General features: G+C 42.8%; 1 protein-coding gene across 1 annotated transcript; it reads right to left on the bottom strand.

The window, feature by feature from the left end:
- Window positions 1-1678: 1678 nt before the first annotated feature.
- LOC120703041 (protein ALTERED XYLOGLUCAN 4-like) lies at window positions 1679-3427 on the bottom strand. Its single transcript, XM_039987051.1, has 2 exons — window positions 3193-3427; window positions 1679-3090 (listed from the first exon to the last, which is right to left on the bottom strand). Exons 1-2 carry the CDS (start codon window positions 3414-3416, stop codon window positions 2001-2003), a joined length of 1314 nt encoding a protein of 437 aa, XP_039842985.1. The 5' UTR covers window positions 3417-3427; the 3' UTR covers window positions 1679-2000.
- Window positions 3428-24416: the final 20989 nt, after the last annotated feature.

Here is a 24416-nt window from a genome sequence, read left to right as displayed (position 1 = left end):
GGTTGAACCTAGCATTTGCTGTTGCCCACGCCGAGTGGAGAGGTGAGGCACTGCAAGCAAGTGCTCCAAGCAATCCCTTATTTTCAGCAATCTGATGAAGGCTTGATAAAATCACTACTAATGAGGTCGGCTAGATCACTTGTGGTGTTTGATGTCTTTATTCTCCGATTTGCTTTTTATCTTTCTCCACTTGTGGCATATCATAGTGTGTTTTTGTATTAGCCTTCCAGAAAGCAAACCTATCCGTCACTGAATCAAGAATGTTTTAAATCCAAATACTTTTGATAATTTAACATGTTTGCCTACACTAGTATAATAGTAACACAGAGGAAACTTTGGAGACCGCCTTCCCAAGTTTGATGCCAATGGTGCAAGGGAGGATTTTAGTGACACTAGAAAAAGGGAAGAGGGAGCACCAGACTGTGATTGCTAGTTCTCCTATATTTGATGCATTCCTTAACTAATAAAAAGTTGCCATCAAATGTAAAATCCAAGACATCTTACGGTTAATAATTAGAGACTCGTTTTAGAGCATTGATCTTAATCATGACAAAGCGAGCTGAGAGAAGGATATATTCTTTTTCCTGAAAAGAATCAATGCCATCGATTCTATTTCTATATACTATATATATTCTTAATCAATATGAAAAAATCTAAAGTAATCTCAAAATCAATATCTAAATTGCTCACCTCTGCAATTATGAAGAAAATGTAACTCACTCAATCTTCACCTAAATTACTCACCTATGCCATTAAAGAAAATAGTCTAACTGGAAAATGAATTTTCATCAAATTATTTATCTCCCACAATTAAAAAGATAATGCAAAATTTGCTTTTTGATTAGGTACCTCATCTAAATTACTCATCTAGATTAAGTCATATTACAGATGGTTTCTAAAGAACTGAATGCAATGACTATAATGCAAGAAGATTCCAAACTCGTCTCTAACTATAATGACTAGATACATCTAAACATTTTTAACATAAAAATTATTCGCCATATGTAACAAATGGTTTTTAAACGCCACCAGATGGCTTTTTGCATCACAGAGAATGGTTTGGACAGTTGCCCCTAAAAACCACTGGCAATAATTTTACTGCAAATAGGCATTGGAAACTGTTTATATGCTGTCTATTGGTATTGACCCATTCTTAAGTAACACGGGCCAATATAAGCTTCCTCTCTCCCTCCATCCCTTTGATTGTTTTGCCTCGAAATTTTGCAAAACATTGAGATTGGACTGGATGTTCTAGTAATTCCCTTGAAGTGCATATGGGTTTAGGAGCCCTTTTCTCTGATTTCTATTCATGAACCCTTTGCTCATAGTAGTAGTTAAAAAACATGATTCCTTTTTTTTTGCGAAAAAAAACATGATTCCCTTTGATCACCGTGTTCGGCAAGCTGGAGCTGGAGGCTGGAGCTGGAGTGGTGTGAAAGAAAAATACTGTTATCTGGCTGGTGGCTGGAGGCTAGTGCTGGAGGAATATGAGAGAGGAATACTGTAGGGCTGGAGGCACTAGCATCCAGCCGAACACGATGATTAATGTGGTAAACGGGCACCTAAAATAAAGTATATCCTTGGTCTAAATGGCGCCCTGCAAAAGAGTAGGCCCTGCTTATTCAACTCGAATCTGTTACCACATTAATTGCTTGTTCAACGGTGTGCAGCATGGAGATGTGCGCAAACAGAATATATTCAGAAATCAGAACAACTGAGATCCATGATCCCTCGACCTTGTGCAGATAGTTTTCCAGGATACCAACTTGCCAATCCCAAAAAATCAGAACAAAAAATGGTGGTCATCAACTCAAAGGCTAAGCAATGCTAAAGCTTGTCACTTCTGCTGAATGAGGTAAAAATTGCTGTGCAAGGACACCTCGACTACTTATGGCTTTAGCTGCTATCTCTCTTCCAGAACTTCTTTCAGAGTAGTCTTTGAAAGAATAAATAAAGTATATTTAATACGCAAGTTTTACAAGTGATGAGCGGTTTGTGTTTCATCGCCTCTTCCTCAGGATCTGCAGCAAGATCTCGTTGAAGGTGTCGACGGGCCCGGGCAGGCAGAAGTGGAGGCAGTCGGAGTACATCCTCTCCGGCACGCCGTGCGCGAACGTGTCGCGGTGCATGTACACGCTCGGGTGCCCGTCCGGCCGCATCGCCGCCAGCTTCGTCACGTCGAGCACCTCGATCCTCGTCGCGCCGCCGCCGGCGCCCCTCGCCCTCGCGGCCTCCGCCTCGTCGTACACGATGTCCCTGAGCTCCCTGCAGATCCAGTCCAGCTCCTTCTCCCCCTCCCCGTACGGCTCCATCTTGGTGCACGCCGTGGGGCTGTCGCTGGGCCTGCCCTCGAAGTGCGCCGGCGAGAACGTGGCCAGCACCACCGTTCGCGGCCGGCGGCTCGAGCTCAGCCGCGCCACCGCCGTCCGGTACGCCATCCTGAGTGGCCACGCGTAGCCGACGCCGGTGTAGTTGCTGAACTCCGGGGGCGCGTTGTGGGCGCCGATCGCCTCGCTGCCGTTGTAGTAGATGGCCCCGTTCAGGAGCCAGTGACTGGCGCCGAGCACCGCGACGTCGATCGTGTCGGCGTCGGCGCCCCACCCGTCGCCGGGCGTGTCAAGGTGCACGTGGCTCTCGCGGACGCTCTCGTCCTCCGGCTTGCCCGTGGCCTTGACGATGAACGGGTTCCAGTAGAAGGACACCGTCACGACGTGCGCCGGGAACGCGTAGCGCCAGAAGTTGTGCCTGCTCTGGCCGCCGCCGCCGCCGCGGTACACGAGCCGGCTCGGGAACGCGGAGGCGAGGAGGCAGACGAGGGACTGGGCCTGGTTCCGCGCCATGGAGTCGCCGATGAAGGCGACGTGCCTGCCGCGCACCGCCGCGAGGAACGCCGCGGCGTCGAACGCCGGCAGCGGGCACCCGCCGGCCGGCTGCCACCGCCAGTCGAGGTAGCCCGTGTCGGGCCGCTCGTTGCGGAGGCAGTCGTGGCTCTCCTTGACGTTGCACGCGGTGGCGTTGTACCGCCGCGCGTAGCCCGGCGACCACACCCACCGCCCGTCCGAGTAGTTGCAGCTCTCATCTCCTCCCGGCCTGCAAATGAAAAAATCCAAGTTGCCAACGCCGTCAGACCTAGCTAGGTGCTTGCTCATGGAACCATGGCGAGGTTTTAAGCGTTCAGAATCTTTCACCTACACTGATGAGACGAAGGAGTAGGTGTTGTTGATGTTCTGGAGCAGAGGGGAGAACGCCGGCCGTTGAGTGCCGGCGGGAGAGCAGCAGAGGAGGTGGAGGAGGGCCAGGGAGATGAAGCCGCAGGCGAGCAGAGTGTAGACGGGTTTGGAGAGGAAACAAGGAGGGTTTTTGGTGGATGGCTTGTGGTGGTTGTGGGGATCCAGAGGCTGGTACGACGCTCCCATCTCAAGGTAGTTCGATGTAGTACATATAGCCCAGCTCAATCATACAGGAGACAAGTTAACTTTGGGAAGAGGTTAGGACCTTTCCTTATCATGCACGGTTGTGTATGACATATGGATCTGTTGTGCTAAATTAAATAAGAACAATAATAATCTATCTATTATCTTATTATTTGGCCAATAAACGGAGCCTCCACGTTCGCTCTCAAGGTCTAGAAATTCTCACGTTAATCGGAGAAAATAAAATAAATTAAAATTAACCACCACTGTCATTATGATAAATATTAGTCCAAAATACCCATATATCAATCTATAAACTAAGCACCATTGATATTAAGTTCAACAATGAAAAGAAAAGAGTAAATTGCACCGACCATACAACAACTTGTCAGGTGGGTGCAAATTGGTCCAACAACTTGTAAAATGCTCAATTTAGTGCAATAACTTGACAGGTGGGTGCAGATCAGTCCAACAACTTGTAAAATGCCCAACTTAATACAATAACTTGGGAAATAGGTACATTCACAGTCCAAATAATACACGGCAATGTAACTAACGCAAAGTCTCAATAAAGAGTATATTCATGTTAGGAAAAATTATTAAGTATTATTTGACCATTGATTTTTGTGCTATGCCTGCGTGGTAATGTATTTGGCCATGATAAAAACCCTCACTATTTAGAAATTAATGTTATGTCTTTACATTAATTATTTTTATATAGTGATTTAATTTTAATTAAAACTATTTAATTTGATATTCAATATTGAAAAATTCACATTCACTGTTTACGATTTGTTTGATTATATGCACTATTAAACTAAAAAAGTCAATACATTGATACAAACTATATATACATTTTAGGAGCTTGATACATATATTTTTAAAGCCTCATATATACGTTAGAAAGAAAAAGTGAGCTAAATAAATAGAAACAAACATGAGCATTAATATATGAGCAGAAGTGCAGAAGAAACCTAAGGTTTCAGGGTCTCTCTTATCAACTTCAGTGTTTGAGTGATGCTAATAAAAAAATATACATAATGAAAAGCAACAACCGGATCACCATCAATAATTTCCATTTATAAATTTTAAGAATTATTGATGTTCGTCTACTTTGCTTAATATGTTGTTGTTGTAATGGTGGTTAAATAATATATTATTTTTAATAAAACTAAAATTAATTTATTCTGAAAATAAAATTATTGGTGTCCATTACGACACAAAAATCTACGGTCAAATAATATGTTCCGTTATGAATATACTCTTTATTGTGACTTGACGTTAGCAAATATATTGTCGTGTAATGTTTGGACTGTGAATGCACCAATTTACCAAGTTATTGTACTAAATTAAGTATTTTCTAAGTTGTTGGATCAATTTGCATCCAGTTATCAAGTTATTGTACTAAATTGATCACTTTACAAGTTGTTGGACCAATTTGCACCCACCTGCCAAGTTGTTGTATGATGGGCGTAATTTACTCATAAGAAAATATTATATCCAGCGCCCAGGCCTAAGCAAGAAGATACCTGCGGCGCCATATGACTCCATGCCCGTCCACCCTTGATGATTGATCAACCTACGTGCAATTAGCGATTAGGCAACATGCATTAGGGCATGGCATAGCTGATGTAGATTATAACTTGGGCGGGCAGCCGCCATCGGCAAAATCCGAGTCTCCGAACTGCTCAGTGTGAGAGGGCGCTCGGCATGGTGGCAACACTCAAGGCCTGCTGCCGGCTCTCGGCTGCGCCACGGCGTCAGTTTGTTTGCAGCACGCCAGCACCAATAACGACGTCATGGCAAGGGCTCAACTGCACAAGGGAGATTACAAAGGTATAAGGTATTGACATAGACGAACTGTGTCTAGATGATATTGATAAATGATGATCAAAACTTCATGTTAAAAATCCATGTAAATGATAGATTGCTGATCAATATTACCCGTTGATATATTGCAACAGGCTGTTTATGATCTTATTTCCAAGCAAAGTGTTACCAAGTTGATTTTACCAGATGAAACAATGTTAGCTATGGATATTTTCAGCATGTCGAAGAAGTGGACTGTTATCCCAATATTTGTGACTATGGCATCGGCTGAAAGAAGTTTTCAATGTTGCAGTTGTTGGAGAACCCATCTGAGATTTTGAGGTGTGTAATTTCTCAAGGAATGTTAAATACTTTGCCAAATTTATGCATTGAGATGAAATTATTAGTTGAGATTGGATATTGATGTCATCATCAACAACGGCTTCACATCGAAATCTATTTGAAGAAACTTTTAAAGTACTAATACAGTGTTTGCTATATATACATATTATGTTTATCTCGTGTTCATCGAGCCTATCTCATATATATGCATATTATACATAATGATACTCATTTTATATTATAAATACTATTATTTTCATTTAGGATAAACTCATAGGTAGGGATGTATTATTAAAGGGTACCAAAGGGAATGGTAAAACAAGGAAATAATTTGAATTAAGATGAGAAAAGGATTTTAGGTGGGAAAAAAATTATGGAAAAAATGGGAACAAAATTATGGGGAAAAAAGAGGACCTGGAATTTGCTTGGAAATTCAAACAGGCATACAATCTTGATTATAAGCATGTGTGCACATGTTAGACGTCAAAAAAAAAGGTGATACTCCCTCTCTCGGTTTCCTAAACAAGTGCATTTGAGTTTGATGGGAGAAGGTCGAAGGGAGTGCGCCAATGCGGAGAAACACACATCCCCCCAAGGGAAGCATGTTGTGGTGGAAATGGGTGTGCGCACATCGTGTAGACTGGCAAGCTCGATAAAAAATGTGATCTCGCTTTCACTCCAATTAGACATGCAACCTATGCCGAGCCCGACAACACCAAGTTGTCCTGTCCCGTGATCGATAGGAATCCAATATCAGGGACCACCACAAGGATAACTAGGTGGATTCGAAATAGATGAAGGAGAAGTTGGATTAGAGAGCACTGGAGGAGGAAGATACATCCCCCTCTGGGTTTAAACCGGGCTCAAGGCCAAACACAAATAAACGCACACTTACAAGGGCCAAGGGCAACACACTACTACTCAGAGTGGTATTGGCCTAGAACTACCGCCGCACACCGCCTTGATGAGTGTCAAGTGCGGATGCGATTTATAATATCATCTTGTATTGGCCTTTAGGAGAACCGATGTTGATGAAAGATTAAAAATTTAATTATTATTATAAATAAAATTTTATATATTTTCATCATAATAGAAACTAAAGATAAATAAAATGATTGCTGTTATATCATTATTTATAGGAGATTAATAAATATAGATAATGATAGTAGAGTCATAGCAAACAAAATTATTATGCCAGCAAAGCCAAATTTCAATTCTTTTTTACAATTTGGCGCACTATGCAATAAAAAAGATGATGCCGTTGAGAAAAAATAAATTTACGAACAATAATTAGATGTAAAAAGGTGCAAGATATATTTCTAATATCAATACTAGCCGCGCAAATGCGCGGGCTGCCTCCCTAGTTATCTTATTATTTGGCCAACAAACGGAGCCTCCACGTTCGCTCTCAAGGTCTAGAAATTCCCACATTAATCGGAGAAAAATAAAAAATAAAAATTACCCACCACTGCCATTACGATAAAAATTAGCCTAAAATACCCTTGTGCCTAATTAAAAATCATCCACCATTGCCATTATGAAAAATTAAATATAAAATACCATTTAGCTATGTATCAGTTACAAATATATACTATTAATAAAAACCAAAGCTAACAACAATCAATCAAAATAAAATAAAAATAAAAATAATTATCTGCATAATATTATTAAAGCTCAACAAATCAAATTGTTATTATAGGTAGATCATAGTTGAATTATTTTAATCAATAATAAGACATAATTTATGATAATGAACAGGATGATGTATGATAAAAAAAAATAGTATAACTTTTAAGTAAGGATACAACGACATGCAAATGTTTGAATTTTCAATACTAGCCACGCAAATACGCGGGCTATACCCCTAGTTGTTCAAAAATAAGAACAATAATGGCGGTTCATCAGAACTTTCAATTCCAGCCATGTAATCGCTTCCTAAGCGAGTTTGATCAGTGGACAGCGGGTTTATAATAGACATTTCCTTTAGTGAATGCTAGACGATCTAGGACACAAAAGACAGTGCCCATTCTTCAGACCCTCCATTTCATTTGTTTTCTTAAGATCTCAGTCACTACGTTCTACTTCTTCTGTTTTCTTAAGATCTCGGTCAGATTTAGTGGTACTTTCTGCGTTCATAAGATGCGTACCGAAAGATGAAGCATGCCATATACCCAACGGATAGCATCTCTTTTCAAGTCTACTAATGCTGTACAGCACTAAGCCAATGAACAATCTCAAACCACAACATGCCATAAGCAAGCATATAACTAAGCATGGTTTTTTCCTGCTACTTCATAAACTTGGCTTGGTTGCATTATCCGTGTTGACCCAAACGCAACCTGAAAGCAAAGGCATGCTCATAGCAAGCTACCACCAATGACTTGTGTAGTGTTTGAATATGGAATTGTAGATCACCAGGCAGGGACAGGCTGTTGCACCTCTAATGTTTGATATCATTAACCCGCAAACTGCTCTGCACAATTTCTAATTTCCTGTATATCCATAGCCCCTTGCCCTGTTGCCGGATTTTGTGCAGTGTTCTCCTGTGCGTTTTTGCAAAAGCGATCAAAATAATTCGATAATCCATAGGGAAATATTGGTTTCTAGTAGTCAAACAGCCAAACTTAGTAGTAGCCTTCGATTCGATGAAAGTACCTAGCCTGCCTTGTGTTGGGATTGATCTCACAACTCGACCCAAAGGCCGAGTCGGACTCCCTTGATGTGCCCTGATCAGGGGCGCCTAGCCCGTCTGGCTGGTGAGCCACCGTCGCCCGCGCTATATAGAACGGGAGGGGTGCCGGGGCTCGCACTACGAGGTTCGCCGCCACAAACCCCTCCCACAGAAACCCTACCCGATCTAGGGTTAGTGCGAGGCCGACGGGAAGCACCCCAGTGCCGCCACAACGACCTCGCCAACCAACGCCCACGCCATCGACGGCCAGTGCCGGTGGAGGCCCGAGGGACGCCGGTACCCGCGTCGACCACCGCCATCGCCGGACCGCAAGCTCGTCAAGCTGCACCTCGCCGACTCTGACTTCCTCGCCTCCATCATCAACACGATTGACGCCATGGCGCCCACCGGCACCAGCTCGTCCACTGCGCCACATCCTGCGGATGGTCTGCTCCTCTCTCTCTCTCTCTCTCTCTCTCTCTTCCTTTGTACTAGAGCTAGGACCCGAATCCCTTGTATTTCTACACTAGAACCATGTACCCGTACTCGATCTGTTGCCTAGACTCGATCCCAGTCAAGAACCTAGCAAGTAAGAACCTGACATTGGTATCAGTCGCCTATCTAGAGCCCAGATCGGGATCTTTTGGGTACACAGAATCAAGAAGGAGATGAAATTCGATGCAAATCGAAGGAAGAACCTCGAATTGATCTCGGATTGACCGAGATCCCAACTCAGAAACCCTAACCCTAGCAAATCCGAAACCAAGAAACAAGAACCACCGGGGGGAAGGGGAGACCTACCTCCCAGATCGGCCACCGCCGCATGTCGGCGCGCGGTCCAGAAACCGGCCGCCGCCGCTCGTCGGTGCATGGGCCAGAACCGGCCGGAGCTCACCGTGGACTCGGCTAGAAGCAAGAACCAGGCGCCGCCCGTGGCCACCTCGACGGCCGCGCGCTCACCCTCAGGCGAGCGCGCCGCCGACGAGGCAGTCGCGGTAGCGCAGCCGCCTCCCTCGCGCCGGCCGCCTCCGGCGCCGACGTTCCCGCGTGAGAGAAGAAGGGGGAGGGAAAAGAATGGCTAGGGTTTCAGGGGCTCGTCGGCCGGCCGGGTTTTGATCCGGCGAGATCGCCGGGCAGCCGTCGGATTCGACCCGACGGTCTGCAGTGCTCGGCGGCCGGCGGGCCAGACAAGGCCCAAGAGGGCGCGCCGCGCAGGCTGTTTCGGCGGCCCGGCCGTCGGCTGCTGGGCCGCGAGCCAAGGCGCAGAGGAAGGCGGCTGTGCCGCTGTGGGCCGGGCCCTATTTCGGTTTTGGGCCGTGTTGGCACTCCTTAAGTACCCATTTTATCCCTTGGTTATCCTTGATAATGACATGAATTTAATATCAAAATCACTAACCGTCCTAACCCCGGCCTAATTATTGGTCATTTTCACATTTGCACATATATTTTGGAGGAACTTCGTTTTTGTAGGTTTTTGGCCTATTTTGGAGCATGAAATAACGAGGCCCATGATCGAGCGCTAACACGGAGAAAGATGAAGGCCAAAGCCCAAAGGAAGGACCAAAGCCCATGTTGATTCGAATCCCATTCATGCACATCCATCCTCAAAGAGAGCCCAAAGGACCAAGCCCACGAAGATGAGATCAAGATGCTTCGGGATTAAGCAAAGCAAATGAAGATTTAAGAAAGGATTCCCTATCCTATCCTTTCCTCGAAGATATCTCCAAGATAACGACGTCCAAAGGGGTGCAATTGTGAAGGACATAAACTCTAGAAGATGCGAGGAGTCTACACGCGAAAGATGAGACCGAGACAGGCCCGAAAGAGGGTAGGCCGGCCGGCCTAGGCCCATGAGCCGGCCGGCCTAGCCTATTTCCGAGGCGGTTTGGCCTCCCCTTCGACCGGTGGCTTCCTCGGCTCATAAATAGCTCGTACCTTATTCAACTCGCGGCATCCATCCACCTAGAACTCGACGAAAACCTAGGGCCAAGACCGGAGGGAGACGATGGCCGCCGCAAGTCTTCGAAGTTGTCTAGGAGATGGCTTAGGCCGCCCCTAGCCGCCATGGCCTCCCTGCATGGTTGTGCCATGGCGGAGTTCATGAGCTAGTTGGATTCATCGATGGTGTGCACACGGTGGTGATGATCCAAACACATCTATTATGTGAGTATTGATAATCAAGTCTTTGGAATCTATTAGCGATCATGTCTCTCCTTTTTTATTTCGTTCTTGCCTTGGGTGAGCTTATTCCTAAATCTATTCTCGAGATAGATTGCATGGGGTGTTCTTGTAGCTATGGTGGCTAGGAGTTTATACCAGATCTACCCAAGGGGGGTCGACACGTCTAACATGCTTCAGGGTGCTTTTGTCCAAAGGGAGCGTCGTGACAGGGTGTGGCCTGAGTAGAAGGGTTCCCGAGGGGTTGGATTGGAGGTTTTGATTTAAGGATGCTATTGATTGAGATGCATGATTTATTTGCTCGTTAGCTTGAAATACAACTAGATGACGATATGCCTAGTAATGTCTTTGGTTTTGCTATGGTTACGCCTATGTTCATGGATAAGATCAACCTTTACACAACACTCATATCTATTAAAGGTTTACTCTATATGTGCAATTCATGCTTCATGTTAGGATAGATCCGTTAGATTAGATGGAAAACCTTATGTAGTTCTTTGTCGATCCACGGATTGATAAACCTTGGGGGAGTACTCTAAGGGAAAAGCTACCACGATTCGTGCGCTTGCGGGACATAAATTGGGGTGCTAAGGAGAGTCAACAAGCTTTTCTGGCGCCGTTGCCGCATTTCGGCAACTCGAACCCTAGGGTGATCTATCTAGTTTTTTGGACCAACCCTAATTTTTATTATTGCATATACCATTGTTTTCTTGTTTGTGTCCTTAAAAGCAGGTGGAAAAAGCTAGACACCAAACTTGGACTTCGAGAAGTCCATAATCCACTTCAACAAATTTGAACAATCGGCAACAAGATGATCGAGGAGCCTCGACATGGAACATCAACAACGTCCATATCGACATGATGGCAACAACATCAAGATTCGCTCTTTAGTGGTAGGTGCTAACTTTTGTTAGTGGCCCAGCATCCGCTATCGAGTCCCAACTCCCCAAAGCAAAAGATGATAAATAAGGTACGCTGCCGTGTCAATTAATTTTAAAGACTAATGTTTTTGGGAAGAATTGTTTGTTCAAGCAATAGGTATGAAGCATGCCCGCGAAGAAAATCGTGCGATCATCATCATCTATGAAGTGTTACTGTTGTGATGAGTTTTTCGTCCAAGATCAGAGAAGTACCATGAGCAAATAATAGATTATTTTGAAGCTCCATCAAGTCTTCTTTTCGACGGATCAAGAACCGTCAACTTTGGAGATCGGAGTGAAGAGTTATGGTAAAATCTTTCAACGCTGCGCGTTCTGAAATCCCTCTGGACAGATTGCAGCGCCGTAATAAAATAAGCATAACTTCTTTATCCGGAGTCCAATTGGGGCGAATGACTACTTGTTGGAAAGATAATTTGATGCACCTTACAATGGAGCAGAAGTTTGGTACATGTTCTGCACTGGATGGAGGGGAATCCAACAAGGACAGAGGCAGTAGCAACCGACGAAGAAGGTGATGATGATGTCAAAGGATGATTGGAAGGCTGTGTACGCAAAAGATGATGATTTAAAGTTGACAAAATCTGGAGGCAATAAGATTAGAAGAACCACGACACCACCTATCTTCTCCAGTGGGATGCTCGATATACTTCTAATCGAGTGATGCTATCAAGGAAGGAAACCGTTCGGATCATCAACACGAAGCACAGGAGCATCTTCCAATCCCGACACCTTGGGTAAAGCAAGAACAATGGAGAAGACACATCATTGAAGCCGTGATATGTAATCAATGGTGATGACCAAGAAGCCTAGGGACGCACGACACTATGCTCCAAAGACCACATGATCGAGATCATTGACATCTTCAGATGAATTCACAAGAAGATATTGTTCTCATCAAAATCCAGCTCGACCTAAGAAGCAAATAGCAGCATATTTTTGGATATTCAAAAGCTCCACGAAGTTCTCATTCCAACGAATCAAGAACCAAGTCAATCGGAAATTCCTACAAATTGGTATGGCCAAAACATTGAAGGTTGTGCACTCTGAAAATTTCTGGACAGCACGCAGCACCAAAAGTGAAACGGGCATAATTCCCTTGTTTGGACTCGGTTTAAGATGAATGACCACTCGTTGGAAAGGTAATTTCATAAACATTTCAATAGATCTATATTTTGGTATATGTTCTATTGAGTATACAGGAGATATTTCACGAAAAAGACGCAGGAGCAATGCGATGAAAACAAGATAGAGAAGATGACGATGACAACAATGAAGGGGAGCTTGGGCGATGCTTTCATCAAGCGTAAATGATAAAATTCCGAGTCTTAGAGCAGAGGAAGAACCCCAATGACATTGGCAAATAAAGGCACAAGCGGTCGACCTTCGACAAACAAAGATGTTGCAAACAAACCACGACGGATTAGAAGAGCGCAACATTCAATACATGGAGACGTGAGAAGCAAACCACGACGGACCACGAAGAGTGCATCAAGATGACATCTTGCACAAAGCACCACGACTCCAATGAGTATGAAAAAGCTCCGAGGCTAAGGTATACATTGAATTCTCAAGCTTCTATTGGTTTTGTTGATAATCTTTAAAAATCTCATGCTCGAACCGATAGTCGGAATGAAAGTTTAAATTCTATGCCTTGTTCTTTTCATGATGATAGGCTAGAGTTTCTTGAGAAGGTTGATTTCATGCTTAAAGAACCTCTGCCTAATAATGAGCTCCGCGCTATGCAAGAAACACATGCTGCATTTAATTACATCATGCCTTGTTGATGAAATTTAATTGAGGATGTGATTATGTTGCATATGTTTACAAATAATTATAAATCTCGATCTTGCTTTGCGCTTGGTCAAGCTCATGACCCTAAAAGAGCACATGTCGGGAGAAGCCCCAAATTTCACTAACCATGCAGGACACGAAACTCAAATGATGAGGAGGGAAACCGTGCCCAAAATTTTGAACACCATCATCAACATCTTCAAGTTTCAAGAACGGACGTCGCTAAGCCTCATCAATTTTGTGCACAAAGTCTAGAGATTTACAATGCAAGGAAGTTGAATATTCAGGATCTCCATCAAGTCCTCGGTTCAACGCATCCGTGATCGATACAATTGAAGACCCACGGGAGGAGCTAGGTCTCAAACATCAAAGATGCACATGCTGAAATCAGCACGGGGCAGATTGCAGTGACGGGGAAAAAGGGGCATAACTCCCTCAATTGGAATGCGTTTTGGGCAAATGAAGACTTGTTGGAAAGAAGATTTTGTGCACCTTTCATTGGATCAATTGGTTGGTGCAAATCCCAATCTAGACAGAGAGGAAAATACGTGAAAAGAAAGGTAGCGGCGAAGGACAACAAAGAAGGAGGTGACGATGATGTGAGAGACGATTGGGCAAGTTTTTCATTAAGCGTGATTGATCATGTCCAACATGGAAAGTGGAATAAGAGCTGCATGGAACATCTTCACCTCTTGCATGAAGGACCATGGCTTCGCATCAATTTGAAAGTAAGAAAGTCGAGCTCTATAACTTTAAATGAAGCGCTTTGCGGGAGGCAACCCGATCTTTTATTTTATATATATTAATATGACCATCTACATTGCACTCTTTAATCGGAATATCAAGTAACATTGTACCTTTGCTCTAACAAAAACCACAACTTCATGTTGTTCATTCTAAATGTTATTGAGAGAGCACTTTGTTATTTGATCTTGGGAAACTTGTAGACCTTTTTGTGTGCCTATTAGTGTTTTGAGTCTTTTTCTTTGTGTCTTTTTAGAGAGATTTATGAAGCTTTGCACCACCCTTTGATTCTAAACTTGTGGCTAGTTAACTTAGGCTAACTTTTTGTTTTGTTTTAGACCACCTCATCATGTCATATCATTTTGTTCACCCACCCCGTGTTGCATTGCATACCATGTTGTTCGTCTCACCCTTGCATTGCATTGCATGTTGCATTTAAAAAAAAATTCTAAAAACATTGACTAGCCTCGCTTTTGAGATCCTAAAACCCTTAGGAAAACAACTCATAAAGCAATCCTAAAACCATAGGTTATGTTTTTCATTCAAAAAAAATTTAACTTTTGTTTCTCTCTAGTTTATTAAAACCACCTTAGATAGAATTTCTATACCCAACACTCTCTCTTCAAAATTTTTGTTTTAAGCCAAAAATATAGGAAACCCATAAACCTACTTCTAAAACCTTGTTAGCTCAGTTGCTTGGTCATTTTCGATAAATAACCTTTTCATTGACAAAAGCCTCACTTCTTATGAAGTGTCGCGGAGGCTTTTTGTCACTCTTAGCAATTGTTTTTGAATAAGCTAGTTGCGGAACAACATCGAAAGGTCCTTTCAACCTCGCTAACACTTGTTTTTACTAACATTGCATTTGCACTTTGCATCCATTCCACTATTTATGCCCTCATTTTGCTAGCTTGGTCTCAATCTTATTGATGTATGCTTTCCTATCCATGGAATTCTTATCATGATAGCATTTACCTTTTGCAATCTTGTGTAAACGTGGTCTTTAAACTTGTTTGCGGACCTCCATCTTTAAGCTCTTTTGACCAAGATAGCAATCCATTTTGTTCTCATGTTGCTTTAGGTTGATTTATAAGCTTTGCAATGCGCTTTACCTTTCTTGCGTCGTGAAGAATTTTTAACCTTGAAATGAACATGGTGTTTTGACCTCGGTTATATCTTTATGGCTATATAGAAAATTAAGCAACCTAGTTGTAAACATGGTGTTTAGAACTTGGTGCAAACATTGTCATTGTTTATATATCTTCCTTTCATCTGCATTTACACTTGCACACACGTACACTCATCAGATTTCGCTAAGCTAGCTATCCCACAAGTTGATATTCTAGGGATGGTTGGTTTGTTGGCATTTGTCTCTACTCCCGACCATCACCCTGGGGGTAGTGTGTGCACTTGATTGTTTTGCAGGCATGACAAAGTGTTCCCATGAATTCGTGATCAAAGAAGAAATTAAATTCATCAACATCTCCAAAGTTTGAGAGCAAGCCCCGCTGTTTTCATCAAATTTTGCACATGGACAAAGATGTACAAGGAATAAAAAGTTGATATTCAGAAGCTCCATGAAATTCCCGTTCCAACGCATCCAAGATCAATGAATTTGAAGACCCGTACAAGGAGATATGACAAGAACATTGGACGTTACGCGTTCTGAAATTCGGGACAGATTGCAGCGCTGGGATGTTCAGAATCAATTTTGGGCGAATGAGGACTCGTTGGAAAGAAAAATTCGTGTACTTCGCAATGGAGCAATGTTTCAGTACATGTTTTGTTCTGGAAATTGAAAGAAAAATTCGTGAAGATGAAGCAGCAATGGGACAACGAGGAATTGAAGGAGGCGACGACAATGTGAAGCAATGATTGAGACCATGACTTAGTACAAGACGAAGTTGAAGGAAATTGAGGCAACAAAGGTGAAGACACATTGAAGATGATATTCATACACATAAGGGAAGGACTTCAAGAATTGCAAGATGGTCCATCTTCTCCTTCCACGCCTAGCATCATGCTAAGCATGGGGGAGGATTTCGTGGACAAGGAAGAAAGATCTCATGGAGTAAGATAATCACGGTTGCCACAAGATGCTCATGATTCTTCTTCCATGCTTAGCACAATGCTTAAGTATGGGGGAGGCCACGCTACACTTCATTACGAGCATCGAGAAGGACGGTAATTCTTCCTCAACTCTCTCTTTTTTCTAAATGCTTGTACATATATGCCTTCAACTATAGATGCAACCTTTGTATATATCTCTCAACCTATCACATGGCTTCTAGGAGGACAACCTAGTTTTGTTTTTGTTTTCAATAAGTGTAGGATCACCATAATTTGTGCACACCACATTGATACATTTTGGCAATGCATTTTGCTTATGGAAAAATGATGAAAGTTGCTGCTTTGTTTTACCTACGCTATGACTTGACCATTTGCTCTCAATTAAATGGAATTAAAATAATTAAATACCGGCTTTTTTATTTGTGGAGGTTAAATGACTAAATTCTAGACCCACATATTTTATGTTGCTCTTTGATTTAAGTCTACCGATGACCTTACACCTTGTGTTGTTTAATTTGAAAACTTAATTCATATGCTATCTACATTTGTGAATCTCTTGCAAAGTTCTACCTACCAAAGTCTATACATACATATTCTTTCATGATGAAACCTTTAGATTGCAAACTTATATTTTGATGAGTTGGATTAAGATTGATTTCTTTGGTATGAGACTAAGAAGCTGGTCATTCCGTTTTTTTTTTTTTTGTGTAACCTTCTTTTTGCTAGTCTATTTATCCATGCATTGTGAGTTTCTACTTCGGGAATTTTGCAAACCTCGCTGGATATCCACCCTAAACCAAAAATATCTTTTTGTGATTACCTCCTTGACCACAACCCAATTTGAGTATGGATTATCATTTCGACGGAATCAAAAGAATCAAAGGCACCATATAAAGAAAAGTTTTGGGAGACAAGGCTCCCCGGAGATTCAAGTTCCGATAACGAGAACTTTATTTGTGTCTCGGGATCATCCATTTACCACTTGCACATGTCCACCTATCTAAATGTGTGTGTTTTATCTTTCTCCCTCTCCAACATTATTTTTCAATGGCATTTTTGACTAGTCTCGGTAATTCCATTAGATCTCTCTCTTAGTTTGATAATATTTCAAGTATAATGTTTTGCTAGGATTGTTTTTACCTACCAAGCTCCACATAAGCCTTCCACTTTTATATATGAGTAGAATAGGTTGAAGACAATCTAATGTAGGCTTGAGCGACTTGATGAGATGAGTGTTTCTATGATCTTTTGCAAGAGAACCTCACTTATGTTTAATATGCATTCTTTTGAAAACTCTTCACGATGAAACAAGGTAAAGGTTTGAAGTTCGCTTAAGTTTGAGAGCATTGCATTTATTTATTATTGTGGTTTTTTCTTTAATTGCTAGTCTATCTTCCATAATAAAAAAGTAGCCGGTCACAACATGAACTTAAATGCTAAATACTTGAGAGAGCAATATGTCTTGTTATGTATGACTAAGTGCAGAGAGGACATTGAGGGGCAACGCTGATTTCTTTATAAGCAAAGCTCCTGGACTTACTCGAGGAAGAGCAAGGTTTAATCATGGGGGGAATGTTGGCGCTCCTTAAGTACCCATTTTATCCCTTGTTTATCCTTGATAATGGCATGAATTTAATATCAAAATCACTAACCGTCCTAACCCCGGCCTAATTATTGGTCATTTTCACATTTTCACATATATTTTGGAGGAACTTCGTTTTTGCAGGTTTTTGGCCTATTTTGGAGCATGAAATGACGAGGCCCGTGATCGAGCGCTAACACGGAGAAAGACGAAGGCCAAAGCCCAAAGGAAGGACCAAAGCCCATGTTGATTCGAAGCTCATTCATGCACATCCATCCTCAAAGAGAGCCCAAAGGACCAAGCCCACAAAGATGAGATCAAGATGCTTCGGGGATTAAGCAAAGCAAATGAAGATTTAAGGAAGGATTCCCTATCCTATCCTTTCCTCGAAGATATCTCTAAGATAACGACGTCCAAAGGGGTGCAATCGTGAAGGACATAAACTCTAGAAGATGCGAGGAGTCTACACGCGAAAGATGAGACCGAGGCGGGCCCGAAAGAGGGTAGGCCGGCAGGCCTAGCCCGTTTTCGAGGCGGTTCAGCCTCCCCTTCGACCGGTGGCTTCCTCGGCTCATAAATAGCTCGCACCTTATTCAACTCGCGGCATCCATCCACCCAGAACTCGACGAAAACCTAGGGCCAAGACCGGAGGGAGACGACGGCCGCCGCAAGTCTTTGAAGTTGTCTAGGAGATGGCTTAGGCCGCCCCTAGCCGCCATGGCCTCCCTGCATGGTTGTGCCATGGCGGAGTTCATGAGCTAGTTGGATTCATCGATGGTGTGCACACGGTGGTGATGATCCAAACACATCTATTATGTGAGTAATGATAATCATGTCTTCCGAATCTATTAGCGATCATGTCTCTCCTTTTTGATTTCGTTCTTGCCTTGGGTGCGCTTATTCCTAAATCTATTCTCGAGATAGATTGCATGGGGTGTTCTTGTAGCTATGGTGGCTAGGAGTTCATACCGGATCTACCCAAGGGGGTTCGACACGTCTAGCGTGCTTCGGGTGCTTTTGTCCAAAGGGAGCGTCGTGACAGGGCGTGGCCTGAGTAGAAGGGTTCCCGAGGGGTTGGATTGGAGGTTTTGATTTAAGGATGCTATTGATTGAGATGCATGATTTATTTGCTCGTTAGCTTGAACTACAACTAGATGACGATAGGCCTAGTCATGTCTTTGGTTTTGCTATGGTTACGCCTATGTTCATGGATGAGATCAACCTTTACACAATACTCATATCTATTAAAGGTTTACTCTATATGTGCAATTCATGCTTCATGTTAGGATAGATCCATTAGATTAGATGGAAAATCTTAAGTAGTTCTTTGTCGATCCACGGATTGATAAATCTTGGGGGAGTACTCTAAGGGAAAAGCCACCACGATCCGTGCGCTTGCGGTACATAAATTGGGGCGCTAAGGAGCATCAACAGGCCGAATAATCAGAACATGAAAGATTTTCCTTTTTCCTTTTTCAGAAGCCTTTTGTATACGAATTTGATGATGAATTTGTTTAGAATTTTTTTTCTGTATATTAATGCACCAATGTGTATTATTTTTAGAGCAGAAAACCATAGAATTATGCTTCTGAAATTTATAATTTTTACATGTTTCCGCTACAAAGAATTTATTTTGTGTCTATGTTAATTTGAACCAACGAGATAATTGATATAGAGGCATATAGAATTTATTTTTTAGAATTTTTAGTATATTATGATATTGTAATTTCTCACCAAAGTTGATATTGCAATCTTATAATTTTGTTCAAAATTTTATATACATTATATCTTTTTCTGCCCAACGGTGATTTAAATTTAATTTACAGAATTTCACATGCTTTAATTTTGACCAAAGTTAAATTGATGCATGCATATTATTGTTGTCCTCACAAATTTTTGAATCTGAATTTCAGGTTCGAATGCTATGAACCTTTTGAATGCCATCCTAGAATTAGATGGCAGGAACTATGGAAAGTGGTACCATAAGCTAGAAATCGCTCTGGCGATGGCCAATATAGATTTGGCCATCAATACGCCTCAGCCACAAGAACCAGAAAAGCCCGTGAGGGCCCAGAATGAAACTGACGCTGCATTCGCTGCTCGTCAGAAGAAATATGATGAAGAAAAGACCTTGTATGACATTGAGATGGCACTGTGGGCAGATTCAAACCGCAAGTGCTTAATGATCGTTAAAAGTTCTATCTCAGACCACATCAGAATGGCAATCACTGCTTGCCCCACTGCTGCAGAATATCTCCAGAAAATAAAGAGTCAGTTCACTGTCTCTTCCAAGGCTTATGCCGCTACTCTTGCAGAGCAGCTAATTACAAAGAAATACACTGGTGGTGGAATAAGAGATCCTATCCTAGAGATGAGCCACATGGCTAACAAGCTACAGACAATGGATATGCCTTTGCTAGAACCGTTCCTTATACAGCTTGTTTTCAAGTCCCTTCCAAAGGAGTTTGCGACCTTTCACGTCAATTACAACACTTTTCCAGAAAACTGGGATATTGAAAAGCTAATTGCCATGTGCGTTCAGGAAGAAGGAAGGCTGGAAAACGCCAATGGTGGTGGTGAACTTGTCTTCCAAGTCCAGCACCAGAAGAAAAAGAACCCCCAAAAGAATTACCAGAACTACAAGAAGCCCTTCCTGCCAAACAAGAATCAGCATGAAAGTGGTCCTTCTAAACCACCTTCACGCGAACTTGATTGGTCAACATTCCCAGTTGCTAAAGACTAGTGCCTCAAATGCAAGAAAAAAGGGCACTACAAGAGGGAATGCCCAGAATTTCTTATGGAGCTATTAAGAAATGGTGAGGGCACCATTACTTTTGTAGATGAATCCCTATTTTTGAATTATGATAAATTCACTTAGTGAATTGATTCTGGAGCAACTACTCATGTTACTAATTCATTATAGGGGACAAGTATGAGCCGGACTCTGCCAAGAGGAGGAAGAAGAATTAAAGTGGCGAACGGAGAAGAAGCTGAAGTTGAAGCCATCGCAGAATTTCATTTAGAATTACATAATGGCTTTGTACTTCATTTGAAAGATGTTCTTTATGTACCTTCGTTGCAAAGAAACTTAATTAGTGTGTCTAAGTTGGATGATGATTTGATTACTTGTCATTTTGGAGATGGCAAGTGTGAGATACACTTTAATAAAGAATGTGTTGGTCTTGCCTTCCGACAAGACAAGTTATACTTACTTTCATTATCTGAGAATGTTAATGTTGTAAGTTATAAGAATGAGAATTCCTCCTCATGCGGGAATGGCACTAAGAAACGTAAAAGAATTGATGCAATCTCATCGAAATTATGGCACTGTCCTTTAGGCCACATTTCGAGGGGGAGAATAGAGCGCTTAGTAAAAGCATCAATTCTTCCACTGTTAGAATTTTCAGATTTAGAACAATGTATCGATTGCATTAAAGGAAAATACGTCAAGAACATAAGGAAAGGCACCAAATGAAGTGAGAGAATTTTAGAAATAATCCACACAGATATTTGTGGACCGTTCCCTGTCACTACTGTAGATGGCTATGATTCATTCATAATATTTACAGATGATTATTCGCGTTATGGCTATATTTATCCAATAAAAGAACGATCAGAAGCGTTGGATAAATTTAAGATATTTAAAGCAGAAGTAGAAAATCAACATGATTTAAAGATCAAGATTGTCAGATCCGACCGTGGGGGAGAATACTACGGTCGGCATACCTCGTATGGCCAAGTTCCTGGACCTTTTGCAAGGTTCCTACAGGAAAATGGCATAGTTGCTCAGTATTCCACACCGGGCGAGCCTCAGCAGAACGGAGTAGCAGAAAGAAGAAATTGTACCCATATGGATATGGTAAGAAGGATGATGAGCTACTCCACGCTACCGATTAGCTTGTGGATGGAGGCGTTAAAAACTGCTATCTACATACTTAATCGTGTGCCAAGTAAATCGGTGCTGAAGACACCGTATGAACTGTGGACAGGAAGAGAACCCTCGCTCAATCATTTTTGAGTGTGGGGCTGTCCGGCTGAGGCCAAAGTATTTAATCCAAACATTGGGAAACTAGATCCCAAGACAGTCAGTTGCCATTTTATTGGCTATCCAGAAAAATCGAAAGGGTATCATTTTTACTACCCTGTCAAACATACGAAATTCGTTGAAACAAGACATGCTGCCTTTCTAGAAGATCAGATGATCAAGGGGAGCATGGTAGCCAGAAAATTTGATCTTGAGGAGAAGCGGGTATTCGTCCCTACTCCGATGACTAAAGAACCTTATTTCTGCTTATCTGTGGCTGTGGCACCAGCAGTACAGAGAACTGCAGTGCCAACGCCTGTTGTTAGTTCTCCTAACGTGGCAGCAAATGAGAATGAGGATTCCATTCCTCATGCTCAACTAGAACCCGTTGCCGCGGATGAGGGGGAGCAACAGCAGCCTCCTGGACCAGAAATACCAGTTGTAGTGGCCCCACAAAGGCCACAAAGAACTAGAAGATCTGCTATTTCTGACGATTATGAAGTCTATAATAGCGAAGAAATACAAATTGAGGGTGATCCCACCTCATCTGAAGAAGCCATGAAAAGCGCAAATTCATCCAAATGGTTTGCAGCCATGGAAGATGAAATGAAATCAATGAGTACCAATAAAGTTTGGGACTTAGAAGAAATTTCCAAAGGAGCCAAAACAGTAGGCTGCAAGTGGGTCTACAAAACGAAGTGTGACTCCAAAGGGAATATAGAAAGATTTATGACGCGACTCGTGGCAAAAGGCTTCACACAGAGAGAATGAATAGATTACAATGAGACATTTTCTCCGGTCTCATGTAAAGACTCTTTCAGAATAATAATGGCCTTAGTGGCTCGTTATGACTTAGAATTACATCAGATGGATGTGAAGACGGCATTCCTAAATGGAGATCTATATGAAGACGTCTACATGGCACAACCGAAAAGTTTTGTTGTGGAAGGCCAGAAAATTTTGGATGCCACCTAAAGAAATCAATTTATGGCTTAAAGCAAGCCTCAAGGCAGTGGTACTTGAAATTTGATGAAACAATCAGAAAGTTTGGATTTAAAGAAAATGAAGAGGACAATTGCATTTATGCAAAGTTTAAGAATGGGAGGTTTATCTTTCTTATCCTGTATGTGGATGATATCCTGCTAGCTGGCAGTGATGTTAATCTACTACTGGAGACAAAGAAATTTTTGTCCTCGAATTTTGGTATGAAAGATCTTGATGAAGCTTCATTCGTTTTGGGAATTGAGATTCACCGAGATAGAAGAAAAGGGGTATTAGGATTGTCGCAGAAAGCATACCTAGAAAAAGTATTAAAAAATACAATATGCATGGGAGCAAGCCCACACCTGCTCCAATAGTCAAGGGCGACAGTTTCAGGAAACATCATTGTCCCAAGAATCAGTATGAGCCCGAGCAAATGAAGGCAGTGCCTTATGCTTCTGCTGTCGGAAGCTTACAGTATGCACAAGTGTGCACTCGCTCTGACTTAAGTTTTGTTACCGGTGTACTTGGCAGATACCAAAGTAATCCAGGCATAGAGCACTGGAAGATGGTAAAGAAGGCTTTACGCTATGTGAGGGGCACTACTGGCCTCATGCTAACGTACAGAAAATCAGAATCTCTAGAAATAGAAGGATATTCAGATTCAGACTTTGCAGAAGATGTAGATGACAGAAAATCCACGTCTGGATACATCTTCACTCTTGCAAAAGAAGCAATATCGTGGAAGAGCTCTAAACAATCAGTTACAGCATCTTTCACGATGTATGTAGAATTTGTAGCATGTTACGAGGCCTCCGGGCAGGTCACATGCCTTAAAAAATTCGTACCCAGTTTAAGAGTGGTCGACAGCATAGAAAAACCACTGAAGTTGTACTGCGATAATGAACCAGCAGTATTTTACGCTCATAACAACAAGTCGAGTGGTGCTGCCAAACACATCGACATAAAGTTTTATATTGTTAAGGAGCAAGTCCAGAATGAAACAATTTGTTTAGAACATATCAGAACGAACAAGATGTTAGCGGATCCGCTTACAAAAGGCCTACCACCCAATGTGTTCAGAGAACACTTAGCCGGCATGGGTTTAAGGGAAAGTCTATGATTCCTGGACAAAGAGTGGCCCAAAGAAAAGAATTTTGTTTCAAACCAGAAAGGTGATTGTGGCTGTTAATCTGACAGTAATAATTGTCATGACGAGTCACGCCCTATATACTGATCTGTGATGGAATGATTCAGATGAAGAACAAGAATAAGAAACAAAAAGAAATCAAATAGAAGAATGTTGGGATTGATCACACGACTCGACCCAAAGGTCGAGTCGGACTCTCTTGACGCGCCCTGATCGGGGGCGCCCAGCCCGTCTGGCTAGTGGGCCCCCGTCGCCCGCGCTATATAGAACGGGAGGGGTGCCGGGGCTCGCACTACGAGGTTCGCCGCCACAAACCCCTCCCACAGAAACTCTACCCGATCTAGGGTTAGTGCGAGGCCGACGGGAAGCACCCCAGCGCCACCACAACGACCTCGCCGACCAACGCCCGTGCCGACCTCGCCGACCAACGCCCTCGCCGTCGACGACCAGTGCCGGTGGAGGCCCGAGGGACGCCGGTACCCGCGTCGACCACCGCCATCGCCGGACCGCGAGCTCGTCGAGCCACACCTCGCCGACTCCGACTTCCTCGCCTCCATCCTCGACTCGATTGACGCCATGGCGCCCACTGGCACCAGCTCGTCCACTGCGCCACCTCCTGCGGATGGTCTGCTCCTCCTACTCTCTCTCTCTCTTCCTTTGTACTAGAGCTAGGACCCGAATTCCTTGTATTTCTACACTAGAACCATGTACCCGTACTCG

Source organism: Panicum virgatum, chromosome 4K (genome assembly GCF_016808335.1).
Source record: "Panicum virgatum strain AP13 chromosome 4K, P.virgatum_v5, whole genome shotgun sequence".
Lineage (NCBI taxonomy): Eukaryota > Viridiplantae > Streptophyta > Magnoliopsida > Poales > Poaceae > Panicum > Panicum virgatum.
The sequence above is the reverse complement of the archived record's forward strand: the minus strand, read 5'-3'. Positions and strand labels throughout refer to the sequence as shown.